Genomic DNA, 20,741 nt, shown 5'->3' with positions numbered 1-20,741 from the left:
CTGCCTGAATGTACCGCCCTCCAGGTCCTTAAAGGCGTGCGCCACCACCACCACGCACTTGCTATGGCTCTAATAGCTCTGACCCCCAGGCAACTTTATTAACATACAATTAAAATCACATTTCAGTACAAGTAAAATACCACCACAGGAGGGACCCTGCCTGGGCAGACAGTGCTTCCTCAGAGTATATGGATCACTAAGTAAAAACATCAATGGCAAGTATTGGCTATCTCCCTACATGGATGCTCCAAAGGCCCCCAAAACAACACATGCTATTGCTATTGCTCACGATTGCCTATCATAACTAGATGGTAAGACCTAACTGTGGAAGACACAATACACTTTGGATACAGGACATAGAAAAATCAAGCTGATATTGACCTGAAAGTTGTCTCCACGCTAGTTAGTTTTCATATTGCCAAAAGGTGCTACAAGGAATGCGAGAGGAGAAAAGGCATCAATGAACTTACCCAGCAGTGGACCCTGCATGCTGCGTCCTGGAAAAATATGTCACTGGTATCATCATGGTATGATTGTTGTGGGATAACTAATCCCTTTTGATTGCATTTGAGGCCTGGTGCACAGGAGAGAATTCATGCTTGATACTATAAACAGGTTCAAAAGTCATTGACTTGGGAAGTCATAGGTTCTAGGGATATGGAGAGGAACCCACTACCTGTTGATTTACTGAACAGACATGCCAAGCTGCTTCCTAAATATTTATGTTTGTACTGATGCATTAGTGATATTCTCAGAAAAGCTTCTTTTTGTAGTGGGGAACAGTCAATGCAGAGAGTCAGGACTGTCCAAAGTTCTAAAAATAAATTAGAGTTGAATGCTCAGCCCTCAATAGGATTACTATACCAACTTCTGTAAGGTTTAGGAAACATCGTGTGAAAGGAAAACAGAATGAACACAAGAGCTGGAGGGTGAGAAAGAGGGTTGTGAAATGCTGTCTTCTGGACACAGCACAGCTGATGAATGAACTCACTGCAGCTATGGTTATCTGCACAAGACCTGGACAAGGTCAAGCCAATCAAAAGTCCCAGCATGGATAGAGAAAGGGTTCATGAGGCTCCACCCGTATCACAGGAGCTATTGGCAATTGACTGCTGCTGGAGGAGAAGCAGTCATTTTTCTCTAGGGGTGTGTCCACTCATGGGTTGAAAATGTGCCAGCAAGCAGCACTAATTGGACTCAGTGAGTTTTCAAAAGAAAAGAAAAAGACGTTTAAGTGGAGAGGAACATTTTGGGGGCATCCAGAAGGAATGGAGGAGGGCTAGTGATCAAGACAAATTGTATATATATATATATATATATATATATATATATATATATATATATATATATATATATATGAAATTGTCAAATAATAAGTAAAATATTTCTTAAAATAAGTTCCTACAAGATTCTGGTCCATAATGGCTTAAAAGAGTAGGAGGAGAAGGGAGGAGCAGGGACACTGGACAGGGGCTAAGGCAATAACCAAGGTTCATGAAGAGTGTGTGACTTAGTGCATTTTCTACTGTAGGTGATAAAGACCACGGCCAAAAACAACCCAGCCAGGAAAAAGTTTGGTTAGCATATCCCAGATCACAGTGCCCTGAGGGAAGCTAATGCGGGAACTCAAGGCAAGAACCTAGAGGCAAGAACTAAAGCAGAACCCTGGAGGAATGCTGCTTGCTAGCTTTCTCCACATAGCTTGCTCAGCCTGCTTTCTTATACCACCCAGGACCACCTGCCCAGTGGTGGCACTACCTCAGTGTGCTGGGCCCTCCCAAATCAATCATTAGTCAAGAAAATGCTCTACAGATTTGCCTACCGGCAATCTAGTGGAAGCATTTTCTCAAATGAGGTTCCTCTTCCCACGTATGTCTTGGTTTACATTGTACTGTCAAAAAACAACTGCCACAGTGTGCAACACTGCATTGTGACATCACAATAATGTATTGTGATAAGGTAATAGAAGGAAAGAAGGAAATGAGAGCATTGTTTGTGATCAGTACAGTGAGGAGAGAGAGCCCAGGTCAGGTGGACATGGTTATTAGGTGAGCCTAGTAAGATCTCTCAGTTCTTACATCTCTAACTTGAATGAAAACTTGGACTTCATCTAGCATCCAATTCCATATATTATCTGGGGGATTTGGGAAGGATTTTGATACCCCAGACAATTTAAGTGGAACTGCTTTAAAAATAACCAAACCTGGGACTAGAGAGATGGGTCAGAGGTTAAGAGCACTTGTTCTTCCAGAGGACACCCCTTGGTGGCCCACAACCATCTTTAGCTGCAGTTCCAGCATATCTGATGACCTCTTTTGACCTCTGCTGGCACCAGGCACACATTTATATACATAAAATAAACAAACCTGAGACAAAATACATAACCAAACTTTTGCAAAGATCAAAAGATGAAAATTTTATGAAAAACAATTTTGGTTGCTTTTTTCTGGCCCTTGAAGAATTTATTTTTCTGTTTATGAGAAAAAATTCACTGTCCCCCATAAAAGAACTGATTTCTGGGGTTTTTTGCATAAAAGTAGGACATTTTAAACTCCTGTTTTCTTGTTTTTATGAATCTGGATAGAATTCTCCAATCACCCATAAAAATAAAATGAAAAATGAAATAAAATAAAAAACTGGTGGAAGAAATGGAGTTGGGCAAAGTCCAGTTGTACAATGTTCTTACTTAGTATGAAGCAGTTATAGAAATTCATCCTTCACCTCATTAATTGGAGAAATAAAACATAGGGTTAGAATTTAAATGATAAATTGTAGAAAAGGGAAAAAAGAGATGATTCAAAGATCTGACAAGATGAAAAAAAGCAATTAGGCAAAAGAAAATGCAAGGTTAAATGTTCCCTGCTATTCTATGTTCTTCATATTTTTCATCTGACTATGTTTTCCCTGCCCCCTTAAGCCACAGGGTCAAAAAGACGACTCCATCCTTGAAGCCTTAGTGGGCACCATAATAGATGACCACAGCTGAGGTTTTAGTGGGCACCGTGATAGATGACCACAGCTGAAGTTTAAGTGGGCACTGTGATAGATGACCCACAGTTGAAGTTTTGGTGGGCATCATTATAGATGACTCAGTTGAAGTTTTAGTGGGCATCATGATAGATGACCACAGTTGAAGTTTTAGTGGGCACTGTGATAGATGACCCACAGTTGAAGTTTTGGTGGGCACTGTGATAGACAACCCACAGTTGAAGTTTTAGTGGACATCATGGTAGATGACCTACATTTGAGGTTTTAGTGGGCACCATGATAGATGACCCACAGTTGAAGTTTTAGTGGGCACCATGATAGATGACCCACAGTTGAAGTTTTAGTGGGCACCACAACAGATGCAGAGGGGCTGTTGCTATTGGTCTGCTTACCTGTAGCATGGTTTAAGCTAATAAATGTGAAACATTTGTTGCACTAGGTTTGCTGGTCTCCTTTGCACACAGTACAATGAGTTTAATCTTGGGGTTTACATCTGGCACTACCAGTGTCTGAACTTCTTTCTCCCTCTCTTCTTTGCACTCTCTTCTAGCCTTATAGGACTCACTGTTTTCATCTGCGCTAGCCAGTATAACGAAATATCTTACACTGGATAATTCACGCATGATAGCAGCTTATTATCCACAATTGTGAACACTGAGAAGTCCCAGATGTTTAGTCTCTGCTGAGGGTTTGCTGTCTGTTTCAAAGATGGTGCTTTTAGCTGTCTTCTCCGTTGGTGAAAGGGGACAAAGTGGAATGTGTCAGGTCTTCTTATAAAGGCAGTGATTCCATTCACAGCTGTAGAGATCTGGTGACTTACTTTCCAAATGCTCCAATTCTTAGCACTCTTGGCATCAGGTGTGAGTTTAACATATGAATTTTTAGGAGGCCACTTAGACCTTAGCATTCACATTAGACATATGCTTACAAGATTCCTTCCCACTGAACCGCCTGTAACACATACTTTCTGCGTGCTGCCACAGTGTCCTGGACTTTCCTAATTTTCACTGAACATTTGCAAATCAAACTTCGTGCACATTTATCTTTTCTAAATGCTTCTATCAACCAATAGGTGCCTTAGTAAATGTAGTTTATTAGTAATAAACTACATTTATTAGTAATAAAGTTGTGGCACAGAGAGGTAAAGGAATACCTTAAAGAATGGGAATCTCTTATACAATGGATTCCATAAGGCAGCAACTCTGGTGTGATACTTGAGGTCTCCCTCCCTCCCTCCTTCTCTCCCTCCCTCCCTCCCTGAAGCTGGAGAGTTTTCTCTCCAGGTCCCGCCAAACCCAGCGGTCCGACAGCCCACTTATAAAATAAACACACAGATGCTTATATTATTTAAACTGTTTGGCCTAATGGCTCAGGCTTCTAGCTATCTAGTTCTTACATCTTAAATTAATCCATTTCTATAAATCTATACCTTGCCACATGGCTCGTGGCTTACCGGTATCTTCTAATGCTGCTTGTCATGGCGGTGGCTGGCAGTGTCTCCCTCCGCTTTCCTGTTCTCTCAATTCTCCTCTCTGTTAGTCCCGCCTATACTTCCTGCCTGGCTACTGGCCAATCAATGTTTTATTTATTGACCAATCAGAGCAACACATTTGACATACAGACCATCCCACAGCACCTCCCTCCCTCCTTCCCCCATGTGTGTGTGAGTGTGTGTGTGTGTGTGTGTGTGTGTGTGTGTAGTGAATCCTAACTCTACAGGGATCTTCCTTCAATCTCATGCATCCTGGAGTATAAAGCGTACAAAGCAAACTCACAAAGTCAAACTTCTTTGTTGAAACTTAAACATCAAAATGTTATTTTATGACAACCGTGGTACATAATCTAGCCTGAGATCCCAGGAGAAGGAATCAGGTGATATATTTATTCGCGTTTCTATTCCCAGAACTCCATGTGCCCATCATAGATCTCCACCATGACATGTTCATTGTCACAGTGCTTCCTGTCCCCATTGAAGCCAGAGCAGATTCTGAGCATCTGAAGGTGGGGTCTCTTTCTACCTGTTTGGAGCCACACAATGTTTTAGTTTTTATCCCCAAAATGCTCATTCTGTACTCTTCAATGTTAGATGTAGCCTCCATAAAAAGGAAACAGAGTTGAAAGAAGTGAACTGAGAATCTGTGAACTTTTTCCCCTAAGTTCAGAGACTAACAGACCAACCAAGGTAACTTAAAACTCTTTTCAACAATCAGCACTCCAATTCAGCCAATTTTGATTTCATAGAATTTTGAAACTTGTGAGGACTGTATATACACATATAAGTACTAAGACTGGGCATAGTGACGATCATCTCTGCTCCAAGCCTTTCTCTCCCCAATTCCATCAAACTAGGTTCAGATCCAGCCCTATTACTTATCAGCTCTGTTGCCTGGGTATAGCATCCAAACTTCCTTAGTCTTGCTCAACTGAGCCCTTGTGGGACCTAGACCTTATACAAGGGATTTTTTTCTGTGAAAAAAAGATATAGAAATCCTCTGAGGACCACATCAGCAGCCATAGGATCCAGGGTGGAAAGGGACCTTTCCCACCCATCTCACTGGGTTAGTGACTGAACATCAATTGACTGCTGTTTGGTTGAAGGTGATGTCTCGGCTCCTTTTCAGAAAGGAATATTGAGAAGGGAATATTGGTAGTGTGTGTTCACAAAGTTCTCTTATCTTTTCCTTTTCATTGAGGGAGCAGTAGTGTAACCCAGGCTGGCCTCAGACTTTCAGTTCTCATGCCTGGGTTACAGCTATTCACCAACAGATCCTGCTGAGTTCTAGGAGATGGCAGAAAAGGAAGGAGGGAAAGAGAGAGGGAAATTCTTGCTCCACAGTGTTCTGTCATTAATTTAAACATTTTGTGCCCGTTTCCTGTCTCTGTACCTGGCATGTAAGAGGATTTCAATGCTAGTTACTTACCCTGTCTGAAAAATGCAAACATCACCCAGAAAACAGCATATTCTAGTGCGCTTGTGATGGGTACCATTTGGTTACAGAATGCATTCATGTAACAAAGCCTGAAGGAATGGGGCCAGAGCAGGGAAGTGTGCAAGAAAGTCAAGGGAGCTCTTTAAGTTGGATAATTTGATATTTGTATAAGAAAAGACATTTGGGTAGTGACAAGGATGGAGGACTTGAACAGTCAGTTGGCAATATGGTGATACTTGGGAACTGAAAAGCCTTTAGCAAGAGAAGCTCACATGCACCACCTGCAGCATGATGAAGGAACTGCAGGCCAGTGAAGTTGGGAAATCTATGATCCTAAGGTCTTTTTATTTCTGATTCTTCAGCCTTGAGGAACCAACTCAACAGCTACTTCTTTCTTTCTAAACCAACAATTCCTTTTTGTATTCTTTAACTGTTCAGTTCCTGGTAATTGAATATAAAAGGCCTATTTAACTGATATTTTTCATATCGTTTTTTTTTTTTTTCCTGATAATGGTTACCCATATATACCTTCAAATGACATTACACTGTTTGAAAATAATCAGTTCAGGTCTAAGCCAGTTATGGATGTTAGGAAAAAGAATACTTTATGAAAATTGCCTACAGTCTTGCGGGATGGAGAGGACAAACTGCATGCCTTCAAAGAGCTTCCTTTGTCGTTGGAGGACAGACAGAGCCGGATGACACGTGGTTGATGTCATTGTTCTTTCTCTCACTAACAAAGCTTCAGAGGAACCCAACACCAGCTTGCTGACTTGATGGCTTCAAACAGTCATGAATCAGTGGTGATTTGGGTTGGAGACTATGAAGATACATTGTATACATTTATGAAATTGTCAAAGAGCAAGTAAAAATTACTCTTTAAAAACTAGTCATGAATCCAAATTATTTTATTTTTCTTAATGGTTATTAAAATTTTAAAAAACTGGTTTTTCTCAATATATGAAAACAAACACAAACAACGTTAAATGAAACTGCTACAAAAACTAGTATAAATATGTTAATTACAACATATAAATTCAGTCATGTCATTGGAAAATACAGAGGAAGACATGAAGCAATGTACTAGTCAGCCTGACCCTCTCTGAGCAGTACAAGTTCTTTTAACTGGAAAATTTTCTGGGTAAATATAGTCTTTCCACATTTGTGCACTTAAGATACATTTAGGAGACTTTCAAGAATATGAATGCTCAAGAGGAATAAACAGGAGTTGATGAGGGAAATCTTCATTTGCCTTTCTCCTGCTGGAAATGCCTTTGGTATAATGTTGCATGAACATGGCTTTTACTGTTTAATATGATTTAAATGTTCTCCTTTTGCTTGGGATTTTCACACATTTGTTATTAATGGCTGTTGCTTTTCATTTTTATCTGCCAAGCTAACTAAGGAAGTGAGAGGTGGGGATCTGTGGATTCTGCTGTTGTGCTACTCAAATCACTTCTGTTATCTGACAATAAACTATATTCCTTGAAGCCTGGGACAATCCTCTTAGAAAGGGGCGGCTCATCCTAAGCACATGCTGTGTACTGTGTTGGCTTTTCAGCTGGCTACCCAATTCCTCACTGTGTCTTCAGATCTTTCCCAAAGCCCTGCTGAGTCAGACAATACTTCTGAAGCCAAGGAACTGCTAGAACTGTGTCTTCCTTGACAAGCTTCTTCCAGAAACAGTCAGGCTTTGCCAAAATACCATGAGTGAAATCTAAAACATTCAATGAGGGAGACACAGCTCTAAATTATTTTGAAGTTATTCAAACCACCGGGGTTAAATTTGTGCATCTGGTCTGCCCAAGACTTCCAGGACTACAGCCATGGAATGCAAACTCCCTGGGGTTCCAGCTGCAATTCAGCACCAGCTGCTGTCCAGCACAGCTTAAATGCTAATTAATACAGCTAGCGCCAGAGCAGTTTGGGCTTCCTGTATACTAGCAAGGATTTCAGGAACTACCCCCAGTAAATGAGACCCAGTTCTCCGGAGAAATGAGCTGAAGGAATGCTGGGGGCTTGAAGATCACAACTCCAAAGACACTATCAACTGCCCTTTCCCCACATGTCCTACACATCCCCTCAACATGTCCTCTTCCCCAGTCGTTTGACTAGTTGGGGAAAACAGTGAACAGTGGCTGCATAGAGTACAGAGCCATGTGTCAAGGTGCTGTATTCAAATCACAGAGTGTGCTGCCCTTGTGGAGCTAGACATAGATCTGATTCCCGGAGTGAAGTCCTTCCCTTGCCAGTATTTTTCAGAATGCCCTTCTCCTCCACTATTATTTTAAGACAGAGTACTAGCCAGTTCTCCCCATGCTGGCAGAGTTCTTGTCTCACTCCTTATTGTAGAAGAAAGAACAGCCCCACCAGACCCCAAAATCTAGTTCCATCTGAGTTTCCAAGTCAGTGAGCACTTTATGGACAGAGAAAAGGGTGAGTGCATTCCTTCTCTTAACTTTTAACACATCTTATGGAGAACCAGCTCATAAATTCTGCCTGCATCTCACAAGCCATTTGCTTACTCATATATCTGCTTAATACAGCTTATGAGTTTTATCCACTCTGTTTGCTTTCCTTGCCTTCTCTAGCAGAATTGAATATTCCCAAATCCTACAGCAAACATGCATTGTAAGCAAAACGATATAGGGGGAAAGCAAAACAGACAGAGGAAGGCTTTGCCCCACAGTGGTAGAAGAAATAGAAGCCATAACATAGAGTAGCTGAGTCCTAGTAGTAGAGGAGTTCAGAGCAGAATGTGTGAGTGGGACGCACCAAGGTGACAAAGTTTCAGTCATGGATTTCTTGCTCCTCTAAGGTAATTCTAGGAGCCTCTTTTCAAAGAATCCATTTCTGTTCTCTGAAGGAGGTAACCCCCAACCAGTGCAGCTGTACCTCAGGAAGCCATCCTTCTTCACCATGCCCTTCCTTTTCCAGCTCCTTGTGCTGGAAACCACCGTAAGGTAAAGATCAGGATGGGGGAAAGATGCAAAGCAAGACGGGAGGATCGTGGCTGCACCTGAACACCTCTTAGTTACGTGGCTAATTTTGACAAGTCAATCGACATAGTAGAGGGCTTCCAAACACATCTGTTTGGGTACGTTCTTTCTAGAAATGAGGCTCCTCGAAGGATTTGTGCCAGGAGCCACTTAAAAAGAAATAATAAGCAGTCATAGCGGAACAGTTTTCTTCCACAAGTTCATTCCAGCCGCAGAACTACGACTGAAATGACCATTCCTGGAACATTCCAGGCCATAGGCTCTCAACATTTTGCAATAGTCACAGGGGACATAAGTCCATTTTCTATTGCTAACGATGATAAAGACTGGATAAACTCTAAAGAGGTTTACTTTAGCTTCTGCTTCTGGAAGGTTCAAGGTCTAGGGGTTACATGTGGTAACCTCCCCTTGCTGGCAGTGCTGAGGTAGTATAAAACATATGGTGACTGTGAACACATGTGTGTGTGCCTCCCCTTACAAAGATGACAGCATTCAATCATGGATTTCCACCCTAGTGACCTTACCTAACCCTAATTATCTCCTCAAAACCCTACCTCTAAACAGTCTGGTTCTGTTTGTTCTCTGGATGCCTCCCACTGGGGATTAAATTCTAACAGGAGTTTCAGAGGTTACACACCATATTCACACCACAGCAGGTGTGCAAATCTTCGGAGATGATAGTGTTAGAACAGATCTTGGGTCCCAAGAAAATGACCACAAAATCCAAAGTATTTTGGCAAGAGAAAAGTTTGATTTCCCCCGAAATCAAACTTGATGTGGCCATGCCAAATCAAGCAGGCAAGCACACCCAGCATCGGGCCCACTGGGCTTTTACTCCTAATGCAGAGAGGTCCTGTGCCTCACTGTGAGTGGTCAGAGCGTGGCCTCACACTCACATGTGATTGGCCGACTCACAGATGTGCAGCTGATAAGCCAAGAACAACTTTGGAAAAGGGAATGCAACCTTGAGCACATATTTTGATTTCAAAATGTGCAGACCCTGGAAGAATTTGTTGAGTGGTTTCTTTATCATTTTTAAAGTGGAGTTTTGTCTTATTTAGCCCTTTGATGGAAAAGACAGAACATTTTGTTTCCAGTTCCCACAGTAGGACATATTGAATATAGCTGCATATTTATGGGGAAAGAAGCCACAGCCTGATTCTCAGAAATGCTTCAGAATCTGAGGGTTCAGAGGCATTGCCTTAGTGACTAGGGACATTCTGCTTGACTTTCAATACTGTTTTCAGGGCAATTACTTTTTAAGTAGTCAACTTTCTGATGTTCTCAACTGAAAGATGTAGGAGACCTCAGAATATTTGGAGGATTGGAGATTTCCTGTCCCATTGCATCCCTCTCAAATGCGTGAGACTCCACGTGTTCCTCTTACTTCACAGGACTAATGGAAACCAGTGATTCCTACTATTGTGAATTTTCAGGTGACAGCCAGACATGAGCCATCTTCTTTAAATGCCAAAGGCTCAGAAAGACAGACAGATGGAGAACCAGCTTATGCTGTGGGTATTCTCATCACCAACACAAAACAAGTGACTATCTGATAATAACTAGTTTATTATTTCTTTCCTTTAGAACTCCTTCTTCAACTTGCCATCAGCTCTGACCGACGAGCTCAACTGGCCCCAACTCTCTGGTGTAACTGGATTTCTGGACTCCACTAGCGGGTATGTTTGCACACTCACACACTGTTTGCACACTCACACACTGTACACTCACAAATAGTAGCTTACCTGCATAAGGAGAGAATAGGAGATAGAGCTTGCTCCCATACTGTTGAAATGAGAATCATTTTGAGTTGCTTCTAGACCATGAATGACATATCCAAATTATGTCACTGACGTAGTCCAGCCACTGTAACAGGCTACAGTCTACATTGAAGAGGGAATGTTCCTGCTGGGGGCTGCAATTTATATTTGATAAAAAATACTCAAACACAACAGTGAATTTTTCTGACTGCACATTTGATTCAAGAAATTATCAATAACAAAAACAATAGATAAAATTAATTTTTGAGTCATGGGGTCTGTTAATTATCCTGGCTTCAGTGCTCTAGATTTTAGCACAGGTCATGACTCAATAAATCAGTTTGCCATGAGTGAGGGATGTTGACTGAGAACCCAAATAGTGTATCCCAGGGCTACACCCAGCATGGACACCTAAGATACTATGGAGGTTTGCAAGCATTTCTATATGATAGAAAATCCCAGGTATGAAAGGTAACATCTCTCCCAACATGCTAATATTTACAATTGGCAATAAGCATAAAGAATATGGCAGGTGAGTGACTTCTTTGTGTAAACAGAAGAGGGAAGAGCAATGGCAGGAACATGACCAGCCCTCTCCAGCTCAGGCAATAGCAAGAGAGCCAGAGAGCAGCAGAAGTCAGGCCGTGGCAATGACGGGAGGATAAATGTGAGCAGGCCTGGTTTCTAAAGCTGCAAACAGCAGAACGCCCAAGAGTCTACCATTTATAGTTTTAACAGGTGTTTTTTTATTGTTTGACAAAGAACATCACATCCTATAAATTATGTGTTTATTACCTGTACTCATTCACTTGAAAAATACTCATCAAATACTTACCATGAATTAGACATGGATACCATAGGACTTTTCATGGTGAATAAGATGTGTCCTTTCCTGCAGTCAATTACAATCAACAATATAGATGAGATAAAGGGAATATAATGACAACATAAGGTAGATATGCCAATGGCAGGTTTGGTACAGAGCCACTGGGCTCAGTGGGAAGGTGCTTGTGAAAACTATCCATAGTCTTGTGGGATGCAAAGCAAGGAGCCCAGGCTCCAAAAGAGACTGGGGTCATAAAATGGGTAGAGAAGAAATTAGGAAATATAACCAACTTAAAAAAAAAACACAGTCATAATTCTATAGGACCTGTCTGTGAATACAAGGAAAGCAGAGCTGTGTTTTCAAATTATGTTTCATTGTCAAACTTAACTATTTTTTTAAGTTAGTTCTTGTCATGTATGTAAAATTTTCTAATAATTAGTAAGTGGGGTTAGTAAGAAGTAACTGTTAGGATTAAGTGCTGGGAGTACCTTGGCGGGTTTTAGGGTCAAGGAATGCTCAGTGATCACACCATGGAGTGGGGACAAGAGAGAGACAGATAGACAGAGCAAGAGAACAAGAGCATGATCTGTGATGGAGGGGACCTTTAATGGCCTTTGGTAACTGATGATAACCAAGCTGCTTAACACTGAGATACTGAAAGCAGGCTAAGGGAGTGCCTGATTCCTAAGAGAAAATATATAAACAAAATGAAAAATAAGATAAAATTTATAAAAAGAAGAAGAAGAAGAAGAAGGAGGAGAAGGAGGAAGAGGAGGAGGAAGAGGAGGAGGAGGAGGAGGAGGAGAAGAGGAGAAGAAGAAGAAGAAGAAGAAGAAGAAGAAGAAGAAGAAGAAGAAGAAGAAGAAGAAGAAGAAGAAGAAGAAGAAAAAGAGAGAGAGATCAAGCCCTGACACAACACCTCTAAATATGCTTCTGAGTTCATTTTCTGTTGGCCATCTACTTCTGGGCACACAGCCTATTCTTAAGAATATACTTTGTTTCCCTAGTGAGACTTCCTAGAAGAATACTACATTTTCATTTGCAAGTAGTTTTCAGTTGGAGGTAGTTTTTGAGTTAGAGTTAGGGGGCGTGTGCCTACTTCTCCGTTCAGCTCTAGGACTCCATCTGGTTCACATCCATGCAGGCTCTGTGCATGCTGCTTCAGTATCTGTGAGTTCATATGAGCTTTGATCATGTTGCTTTAAAGGGACTGTTTTCTTGGTGTCCTCCATCCCCTTTGGCTCTTACACTCTTTCTGTCTCTTCTTCCACAGGGTTCCCTGAGCCCCAAGGGGGGGCGGATTTGATGGACATCCCATTTAGGGTTGAGTGTTCTAAGGTTTCTCACTCTCTGCATAATGTCTGGTAGTAGGTCTCCATATTTGTTCCCATCTGCTGCAGAAGGAAGCTTCTCTGATGACGGCTGAGCAAGGCCATCATCTATGAGTATAGCAGAATGTAGTTAGGAGTCATTTTATTGGTACTTTTTTGGTTTGTTTTTCAGTAGTATTTGGTTTTACCCTAGATCCATGGGCTGTCTAGTCTCATGTTCTTGGTCACCAAAGCAGTGTCAGGTATGGGTTCCATCTCATGGAGTAGGCCTTAAGTCACGTCAGACATTGGTTGGCTACTCCCACAAGCTTTGGGCCACCACTGCTTTAGTATATCTTACAGGCAGGACACCACTGTAGATCAAAGGGTTTGTGGCTAGTTTGGTGTTTGTGTTTTTCCATTGGTAGTGTGCAAAGTACCTTCCTGTACCAAAGATGCTAGAATGTAGGAGTGAAAGTTCTATGTAGGCACTAGCTCAATTCTCCATGTTCAATAAGTCTTCAGCAATGAGGTCTTGCTGTCAGTTTCTGAAAATCAACCGACATCTTGGCAACAGCCTATGTTGTTTGAGAGTTCCCATGGGACCCCTTTGGCCAACAACCCAACTGGATATAATCCAATCCTGGTACTAGAATCTTCATTTGGCGACAAGAGATGGCCAGTTGGGGCTGTCTCCAAGTTATTTGACTATTTCAGTTAGATTGCCTTCATAGATGTATATATTTTTATGAAGGTTCTACTGCATTAGGTTTCTATACTACCCCCTCAAAATGGCTCTTAATTTTGACTGTTTTTCTTTATATTCCCTCCCTCATCCCCCTCTTCTCTCTCCCTCCTGACTGAATCCTCCCATTCCAATCCCCCATTCATCCATTCACTTTATAATACACTTATTTCTCTTCATTTAGGAGGTCAGCAAGTCCAAGGTGAAGGTGCCAGCTTCTTGTGTCTTCATGTGAAAAGGACATCACATGACTAGTCCCAAGCAGCCTCTTAGCTCAAGTTTCTATTCCTCTTCTTATAAAACCATTGATCCAACCACAGAGTCTCCATTCTCATGACCTTATCCAACCCTGGTTATCTCCCTTTTAGTACCTTCTTCAAGTACCATCAACAAATGAATTTAGGGATTAAGTTTTCAGGTCATGAACTTGCTGAGAACACATTCAAACCATAGCAACATTTCATACTGGAAGTGGCTATCCAGTTGTGGCTTATGTGGAAGTCATCTCTGTTCTGGGCTAGTCTGTTAACACAGCACCCTGAGCTCTGTATTGTTATCCATAAAAAGCTGTCTGCTTGTTCTGCTTGCTCGGCGTGACTCTACATGTTGTCTGTAATATTTCTAAGGAGGTTGAAGGTACACTGCACAGCTGGCGGTTCTCGTGCTTTAAACATGCGCCTTTGAGCACTGTGGGGCCTCTGGCTATCTTTTCACCAGCTGTTTCGATGCACTACACCTGTGTTCCCTGTCACTCAGGTAGAATGATGAACAGGCTATCTAACACCTATTTGTTGAAAAGAAAAACCTCTGGAATATCAGTTGCAATGGATTCATCCATTAAGGAGAAACATTGAGAGCTGACATTCTTTGCGTATCATCATTCAATATACTCTTCATGAATGGCGTTACTATTAAACCATCTTATTATGCCATCATGTAAATTACACCTGCAGATAATCTGTGCTAGGCTATTCTTTTTATTAAAAGAAGGAAAGATTTAAAAGGCATATAAAACATCCCAAATAGATTAACATATAGCTGAGGTTCTCTCCTGGTAGAAAGAGGAAAATAAAAGAAATATTGAGGTAACTCACTTACCTAGAATGTATGAGTTCCCGAGTGTCCTGGCTGGAATTTTGTCATCTGATACAAGCTAGAGTTATCTGGGAAGAGGGAATCTCATTTGATAAAAATCTCATTGATAAAATGCCTCCATAAGATTGCCTGTAAGCAAGTCTGTAGGACATTTTCTTGATTGATGTGGGAAGATCCTAGCCCACCGTGAGGGCGCAGGAGTACAGTGCCATTCCTGGGCAGGTGGTTCTGAGTTGCATAAGAAATAAGGCTGAGCAAGTCATGGGGGGAAAGCCAGTAAATAGCATTCTTCCATGGCTTCTGTTTCATTTCCTGCCTCCAGGTTCCTGCCTTGACTTCCTACCTCGGCTTCCTTCAAGGACTATGACCCTTTCCTCCCCAAGATGCATTAGGTTAGAGTTTAATCACAGCAATAGAAAGCAGACCGAGACACTGAATCTGGTACCTAGCACCACAGAAACATTTAAAGAGCAAAAGTAGTGTAGACCAGTGGGAGATGTGCTTTGAACACACAAAGACAGACCTGATGGAGTTCTCCATTTAGCTGGGCCTCGGGAATGTGCTCCCTGGCATCTACAGTGAGCCTTGCAGCATGAGTATGAACAAAAATCTTTAGAAATGTACCTCATACAAGTACGAGCTTGTAGTTCATAAGAGAAGCTGGCTCCGATCCTTCCCTTCTCTGTCAATTGCTTTATCCTCTCAGAATGTAGTCTCTCTGTCATAAGTTGAAGGCAAATGAAATTCCAGACATAGCTCAAAACCCAAACATGACCCCCTCACTTAAATTAATTTTGAGTTCCTTTAATTGTGTTGCCATTAACAATATCTGTCCCCTTGACTCAGGCTTTAGAAATTCAGTAAGTGGCCAACCTTAGAATAATGTGATTTTCTTTTTTCTCCACTGTGATTCAAGAATGAGTTAAGTAAAGAAAATAAAACTGTGGGAGTTGGCAGCTTGACTCTGGAAAGCAGAACTAAAAGTGTAAATGAAAAGCATCTTTACAAGATAAAAAAGAGTATCTGTATCCAGATAACTTTCAAAAGCAGTTTTGTGTAACAAAAATATCCTATCTTTAGGATGAAGAATAGCACCAAAACATCTACTACTAGGGTGAGGCTCTCATTTGAGAGCAACATCTAAAATCCCAAACTCCCCACAGTATAGTGCAAAGCCTCCTTCTCTGTTACAGGGTGCTGCTGTGGCTCACACCCAGGATGGATTGGCTGGCCTCTTGGCCTCTTTCACATGATAAAGCCCAGTTGGCCTGAAGTTTTCCCCAGCATTTAAGTTTAGTGGTTATAGGGAGATGGGATTCTGCTATATGATGGGATTTTAGCCACTTTGCAGGCAATACTTAAGGAGAGAGACTCCTGATTTTCCTCTACACACATCTTCTTCACATCTTAACCAGCCTGTCCTTTAAGATAAGATGTAGAAAATCTGAAACATATACAGACCCACGTTTGACAGAGGCAGGGTTTGTGAGTAGGAAAGAGCGAGCTCACACACACACAGTAAGTTCTGCATTTTGTGATACCGGATGGCTGTAAAGTGACAACAGAAATGTCCTCTTGTCATTATTGTTATGACTATTATCATGTGTATATATCCTTCCTCCGCAGCAAAACCCAAGCAGGAAAAGAAGTGAACCCAAACGGAACAAAAGTAACCACCTCTTGTTGTTTCGATGGTTACTGAAGGACAGTCAGCAAATGCTTTCTACTTTAATGAGGTTTATTTGTGAGTCATAAGCATTCATTCTTTTTTATAATCCACTGAACACAATTAGTGCTGCCCATATATATGTGCATGAGTGTGGTGTCAACCAAGGGGGCATGAGCAACCTGCCAATAGCCATAACCCCCCAAAAGTGGCTCTCCCTCCCCCAACAGCCATCAATCACTACCTGCCAGTAGCTCCTTGGCTAGGAGTGGGTCCTAGTGGGACGCTCCCCCGTCACTGCTGGACTGTTAACTACCTTGATCCTATGCAGGTTCTATGCAAGTAACCACAGCTACTGTGAGTTTTTGTCTACAACAGCCAGGTCATATCCAGAGGACAGCATTTCACAGCTCTCTTCCCCATCTCCTGGTTCTTAAGTTCTCTCTGCCCACTCTTCCAAGATGTTTCCTAAGCCTTGGGTTGAGGGGTCTGAGAAAAAATAATTAAATATTTTTGAAAATATTAAAATGTTTTTCTATTTATTTGTTAGTGAAAAGTGAAAATAAACCTAAAATTACAAATCACTTAAAAACATAGAAGTCATTTCATTAAACTTAGTGTCTGTTGCTGTTTAATGTGAAAAGTCATCCATTGGCTCATATGTTTAAACGCTTGGGCCCCAACTGGTGGTACTGTTTTGTAGAGTCATGGAACCTTTAGAAGGCAGAGTCTTGCTGGAGGCAGTGAGTCACAGAGAGCAGACTTGGAGGTTTATAGTCAGACTTCACTCCTGGTCCATTCTCTGCTTCCTGACCATAGACTCAATGTGACCATATACTTGTGGCCATGTCATCTTACCATATGGATCACAGGCTAAAATAAACCTTTCTTTCTTTGAAATAAATAAACAACCAGCTGAATCCATTAATGACTATCTGAATCACCTTTATTCAAAGGTGGTACTCTGTAAGCCAGGGCTAAATGACAGTCTTTAAAGCTGAGGGTCTGAGAGCAAGGGTGGAGTACAGTAGCCTCCAGAACTAGAAAGAAAAAGAGAAGGTAGGGGTATGAGTTGAGGAAGATAGATAGCTCAGAGTAAAGTGCTTGATGGTCTGATCTGAGGACCTGAATCCAAATCCCAGCACTCATGTAAAGAACGAGGTGTGGGCAGTGACAGGCAGGTTCCTGAAGCTCACTGGCCTGCCAGCTCAGCCTAATTGATGAGCCCCATGTTCCAATGAAAGATCTTATATCAAAACACACACTCTCTCTCTCTCTCTCTCTCTCTCTCTCTCTCTCTCTCTCTCTCTCTCACACACACACACACACACACACACACACACACACACACACACACACACCCATAGGAGCTAAGTTAGCCATAAAAAGTCACAAAAGCCAAAACTTTAAAAAAAAAAAAGCAGTTAGCAAAGTTACCATTTAAAACTCAAGCGAGAGTGATAGAAATAAAGTCCACAGACTAAGTATGATGGTGGGTACCCTTACTCCCAGCATTGGGGAGGTGGAGGCAGAAGGATGGCACAGTTAAGGCCACAGCAAGACTTGAGCACAAAGAAAGCCATCAGCAGATCAGTCCAAATAAATCAAACCAGATTGAATTCTCTTGTTTAAATACTGTCCTTGGATTCAAATTTACTATGTGAACTAGAGACATGGACAATGCTTAGGAAGAAGGAGACAAAGCCATTGTTATAAGTGGCACAGTCATGCCATTCAAGGACATTCTTTTATGAGCCCTGTCCCAGAATCTTGGAGTTAAACGTTATCTATTTTCTCCATCCCACAGACATTAAAGGAAAGAACAATTGTGAAAAGTGATACATCACTCTGAACCCATCACTTAGGGAAGCAAATTGGAGAGCAGGGATTTGCAACCAAGATTTGTTAACCTAATTTCATGGTTTAAAAAAAAAAAAAAGACAGGTAGGCACTAAACATTAGCAGGCTTAATAACCTTATTTAATCTATTATTCACAAATTACATGTGATATCGTTGAAAGTGATTAGCCCTGTCATTATTATGCTCATATGTTTAAACAAATAATTAACCCCAGAGCTGGCCATTTGCGTTGTGGGTGACTGATGGGAGTGTGATGGAAGCCGCTGTTCTCCCACTGTGGCCCATGGTTTCTAGGGCCCTTCAGGGGGCTCACAAGGCAAAATCCATTTTCACAAATCTGAGACAGAATTTACCTCTGCCAAGTAGTCATTGTACTGATGTTACAAAAGCAACGGGAGCTAAAACTAGCAACATGTGAATGAATTCCTGCACCAGCCAATTACATTTGTAGTCATGGTGTTCTTCATTTCTACAACTCCCTGCTTAAAACACAAGGGGATCGTCTTCCCTTGAAAGTGTTACCTTGATGCCACTGTGGCATCAAGAGGATCTGAAGTTCAAAGTTATATTTGGGCTTATAGTGATTTCAAGGTCATCCTGGGAACACGAGACCCTGTCTCAAAAGCAGAAGCACTTATGAAGCAGTAAAAATGCACTATTATTTTATGACTTTTATCATTTAATCTGATAAAAATACAAATATGGGTGAGGACTTCTGCTGTATAATGAAGTATTAACAGGATGTTGGTGTCCAAAGGAAAAACCATACATGTAGGTGTGGTGGTATTGTGTTCCCCAAAATATTGTATACCCTAATAAACTTATCTGGGGTCAGAGAACAGAACAGTCACTAGATACAGAGGCTAGAAAATGGTGGCACTCACACCTTTAATCCTAGCACTCCAGAGGTAGAAATCCCTCTGGATCTCTGTGAGTTCAAGGCCACATTGGAAACAGCCAGGCATGGTGACACACGCCTTTAATCCCAAGAAGTGAGCCTTTAATCCCAGGGAGTGATAGCAGAAAGCAGAAAGATATATAAGGCATGAAGACCAGAAACTAGAAGCATTTGGCTGGTTAAGCTTTTAGGCTTTGAGCAGCACAGTTCAGCTGAGATTCATTCGGATGAGGACACAGATGCTTCCAGTCTGAGGAAACAGGATCAGCTGAGGAACTGGCGAGGTGAGGTAACTGTGGCTTGTTCTGCTTCTCTGATCTTCCAGCATTCACTCCAATAACTGGCACCAGGTTTGTTCTTATAAATAAGAACTTTTAAGATTCATGCTACATGTAGGTAAGCTGAGAGATGAATCTGTTTTTCCTTGAACCCCATTTCTTTTGAAAAATGAATATATGTTGCTGGGTGTGGGGCACATGCCTTTAATCCCAGCACCAAGAATCAGAGATAAGTGAATCTCTATGTGTTTAAGACCAGCCTAATCTACATAGTGTGTTCCAGAACATCCAGAGCTACATAAAGAAACCCTGTCTCAAAAAAAAAGAAAGAAAGAAGAAAGAAAAAGAAAAATTGCTATATAATAAACTATGTTTTTCAGACTTTGATGTATGGATATTTTATCTAAAATTAATTAAATGAGCAGGCCACTTCAAGGAAAATATCTAACATTATTAGCTGCTAATCATAAAATTTTAACTTCAAAGAAAAACTTAATTACAGAAAATTTGTATTTCCTTCTATGAGTTTGACCGAGGCCCACTATTTATGTTTTCTCTAATGAGATATACAACAATATTAAGAAATAAAATTACTCAAACTTATGTCATGAAATGTTCTAGTATTTACAATATTTTTATAGTTCAGTGAGTCAATACTTTTTCCAAATGACTGGGGTATAGTGTGCAAAATCTTAACAGGGGTAAAAGATCCATTGAAAGTACAAGATACACCAAGACATTTTAACATGATAAGGTATAAAAGGTTCACTGATATAATTTCAGATTACATATTTTACTTGACCAATCAGTAAGAAACTACCAATTGTTAAGTGTTGATGTAAAATCCAAAACATTTATCCACAGTTATCTAAAATGCATATTAAAATCAATTCCGTTTTCCAGCTACAAGCACACGAGGCCAGAGCTTTTCCATACACTTCCCGCAAACAGCAGCACACAATGACTGGATGTGGAAGCAGTGAATCCAGGCTATTTTCTACTAAGCTAGCCATGAAAGATATTTGCAAACATAAAACAAATAGAGGTTACACCAACATGTAGTGGATTCATTATTGTTATTTAAACAGAACTAATAAGTAAATATTCATTCAAATATCTTCATAAAGAGTGACTAGTGTAATGCATACATACCAACAACTCTAGGCAGGGTCCTCAATAATTTTAAGAGTGTGATTTTGATGTCAAAACGTGGAGAACTCCGCTCTAAGGCAGGAGTGAAACAAAGAAACAGTGAGGACAGAGGTTAAGACAAGCCCCATCTAGGAGAGAGAACTGAGAGGGGACAGGCCCCCACCCCCGCACGCCCCCAGACTAGAAAGGGACTTAGAAGGGCTTAGGTAAAGAAAGTGTTTCTGAGGAAGTGG

The 20,741-nt window shown here is 41.2% G+C and overlaps 1 protein-coding gene across 2 annotated transcripts in view; it reads left to right on the top strand.

Annotated features, from left to right (window-relative positions):
- Aoah (acyloxyacyl hydrolase) overlaps positions 1-20,741 on the top strand; it is a 239,786-nt gene that overhangs the window by 156,049 nt on the left and 62,996 nt on the right. For both annotated transcript variants that reach the window (XM_052729193.1, XM_052729192.1), the window contains exon 12: positions 10,505-10,596. In XM_052729193.1, coding sequence (XP_052585153.1) covers positions 10,505-10,596 — 92 coding nt within the window. The remainder of the gene's footprint in view (positions 1-10,504; positions 10,597-20,741) is intronic.

This window comes from Peromyscus californicus, unplaced genomic scaffold (genome assembly GCF_007827085.1).
Source record: "Peromyscus californicus insignis strain IS unplaced genomic scaffold, ASM782708v3 Scaffold_8__1_contigs__length_139910024, whole genome shotgun sequence".
In the NCBI taxonomy this organism is placed as follows: Eukaryota; Metazoa; Chordata; class Mammalia; order Rodentia; family Cricetidae; genus Peromyscus; species Peromyscus californicus.
This window is presented reverse-complemented; position numbering and strand designations above follow the sequence as displayed.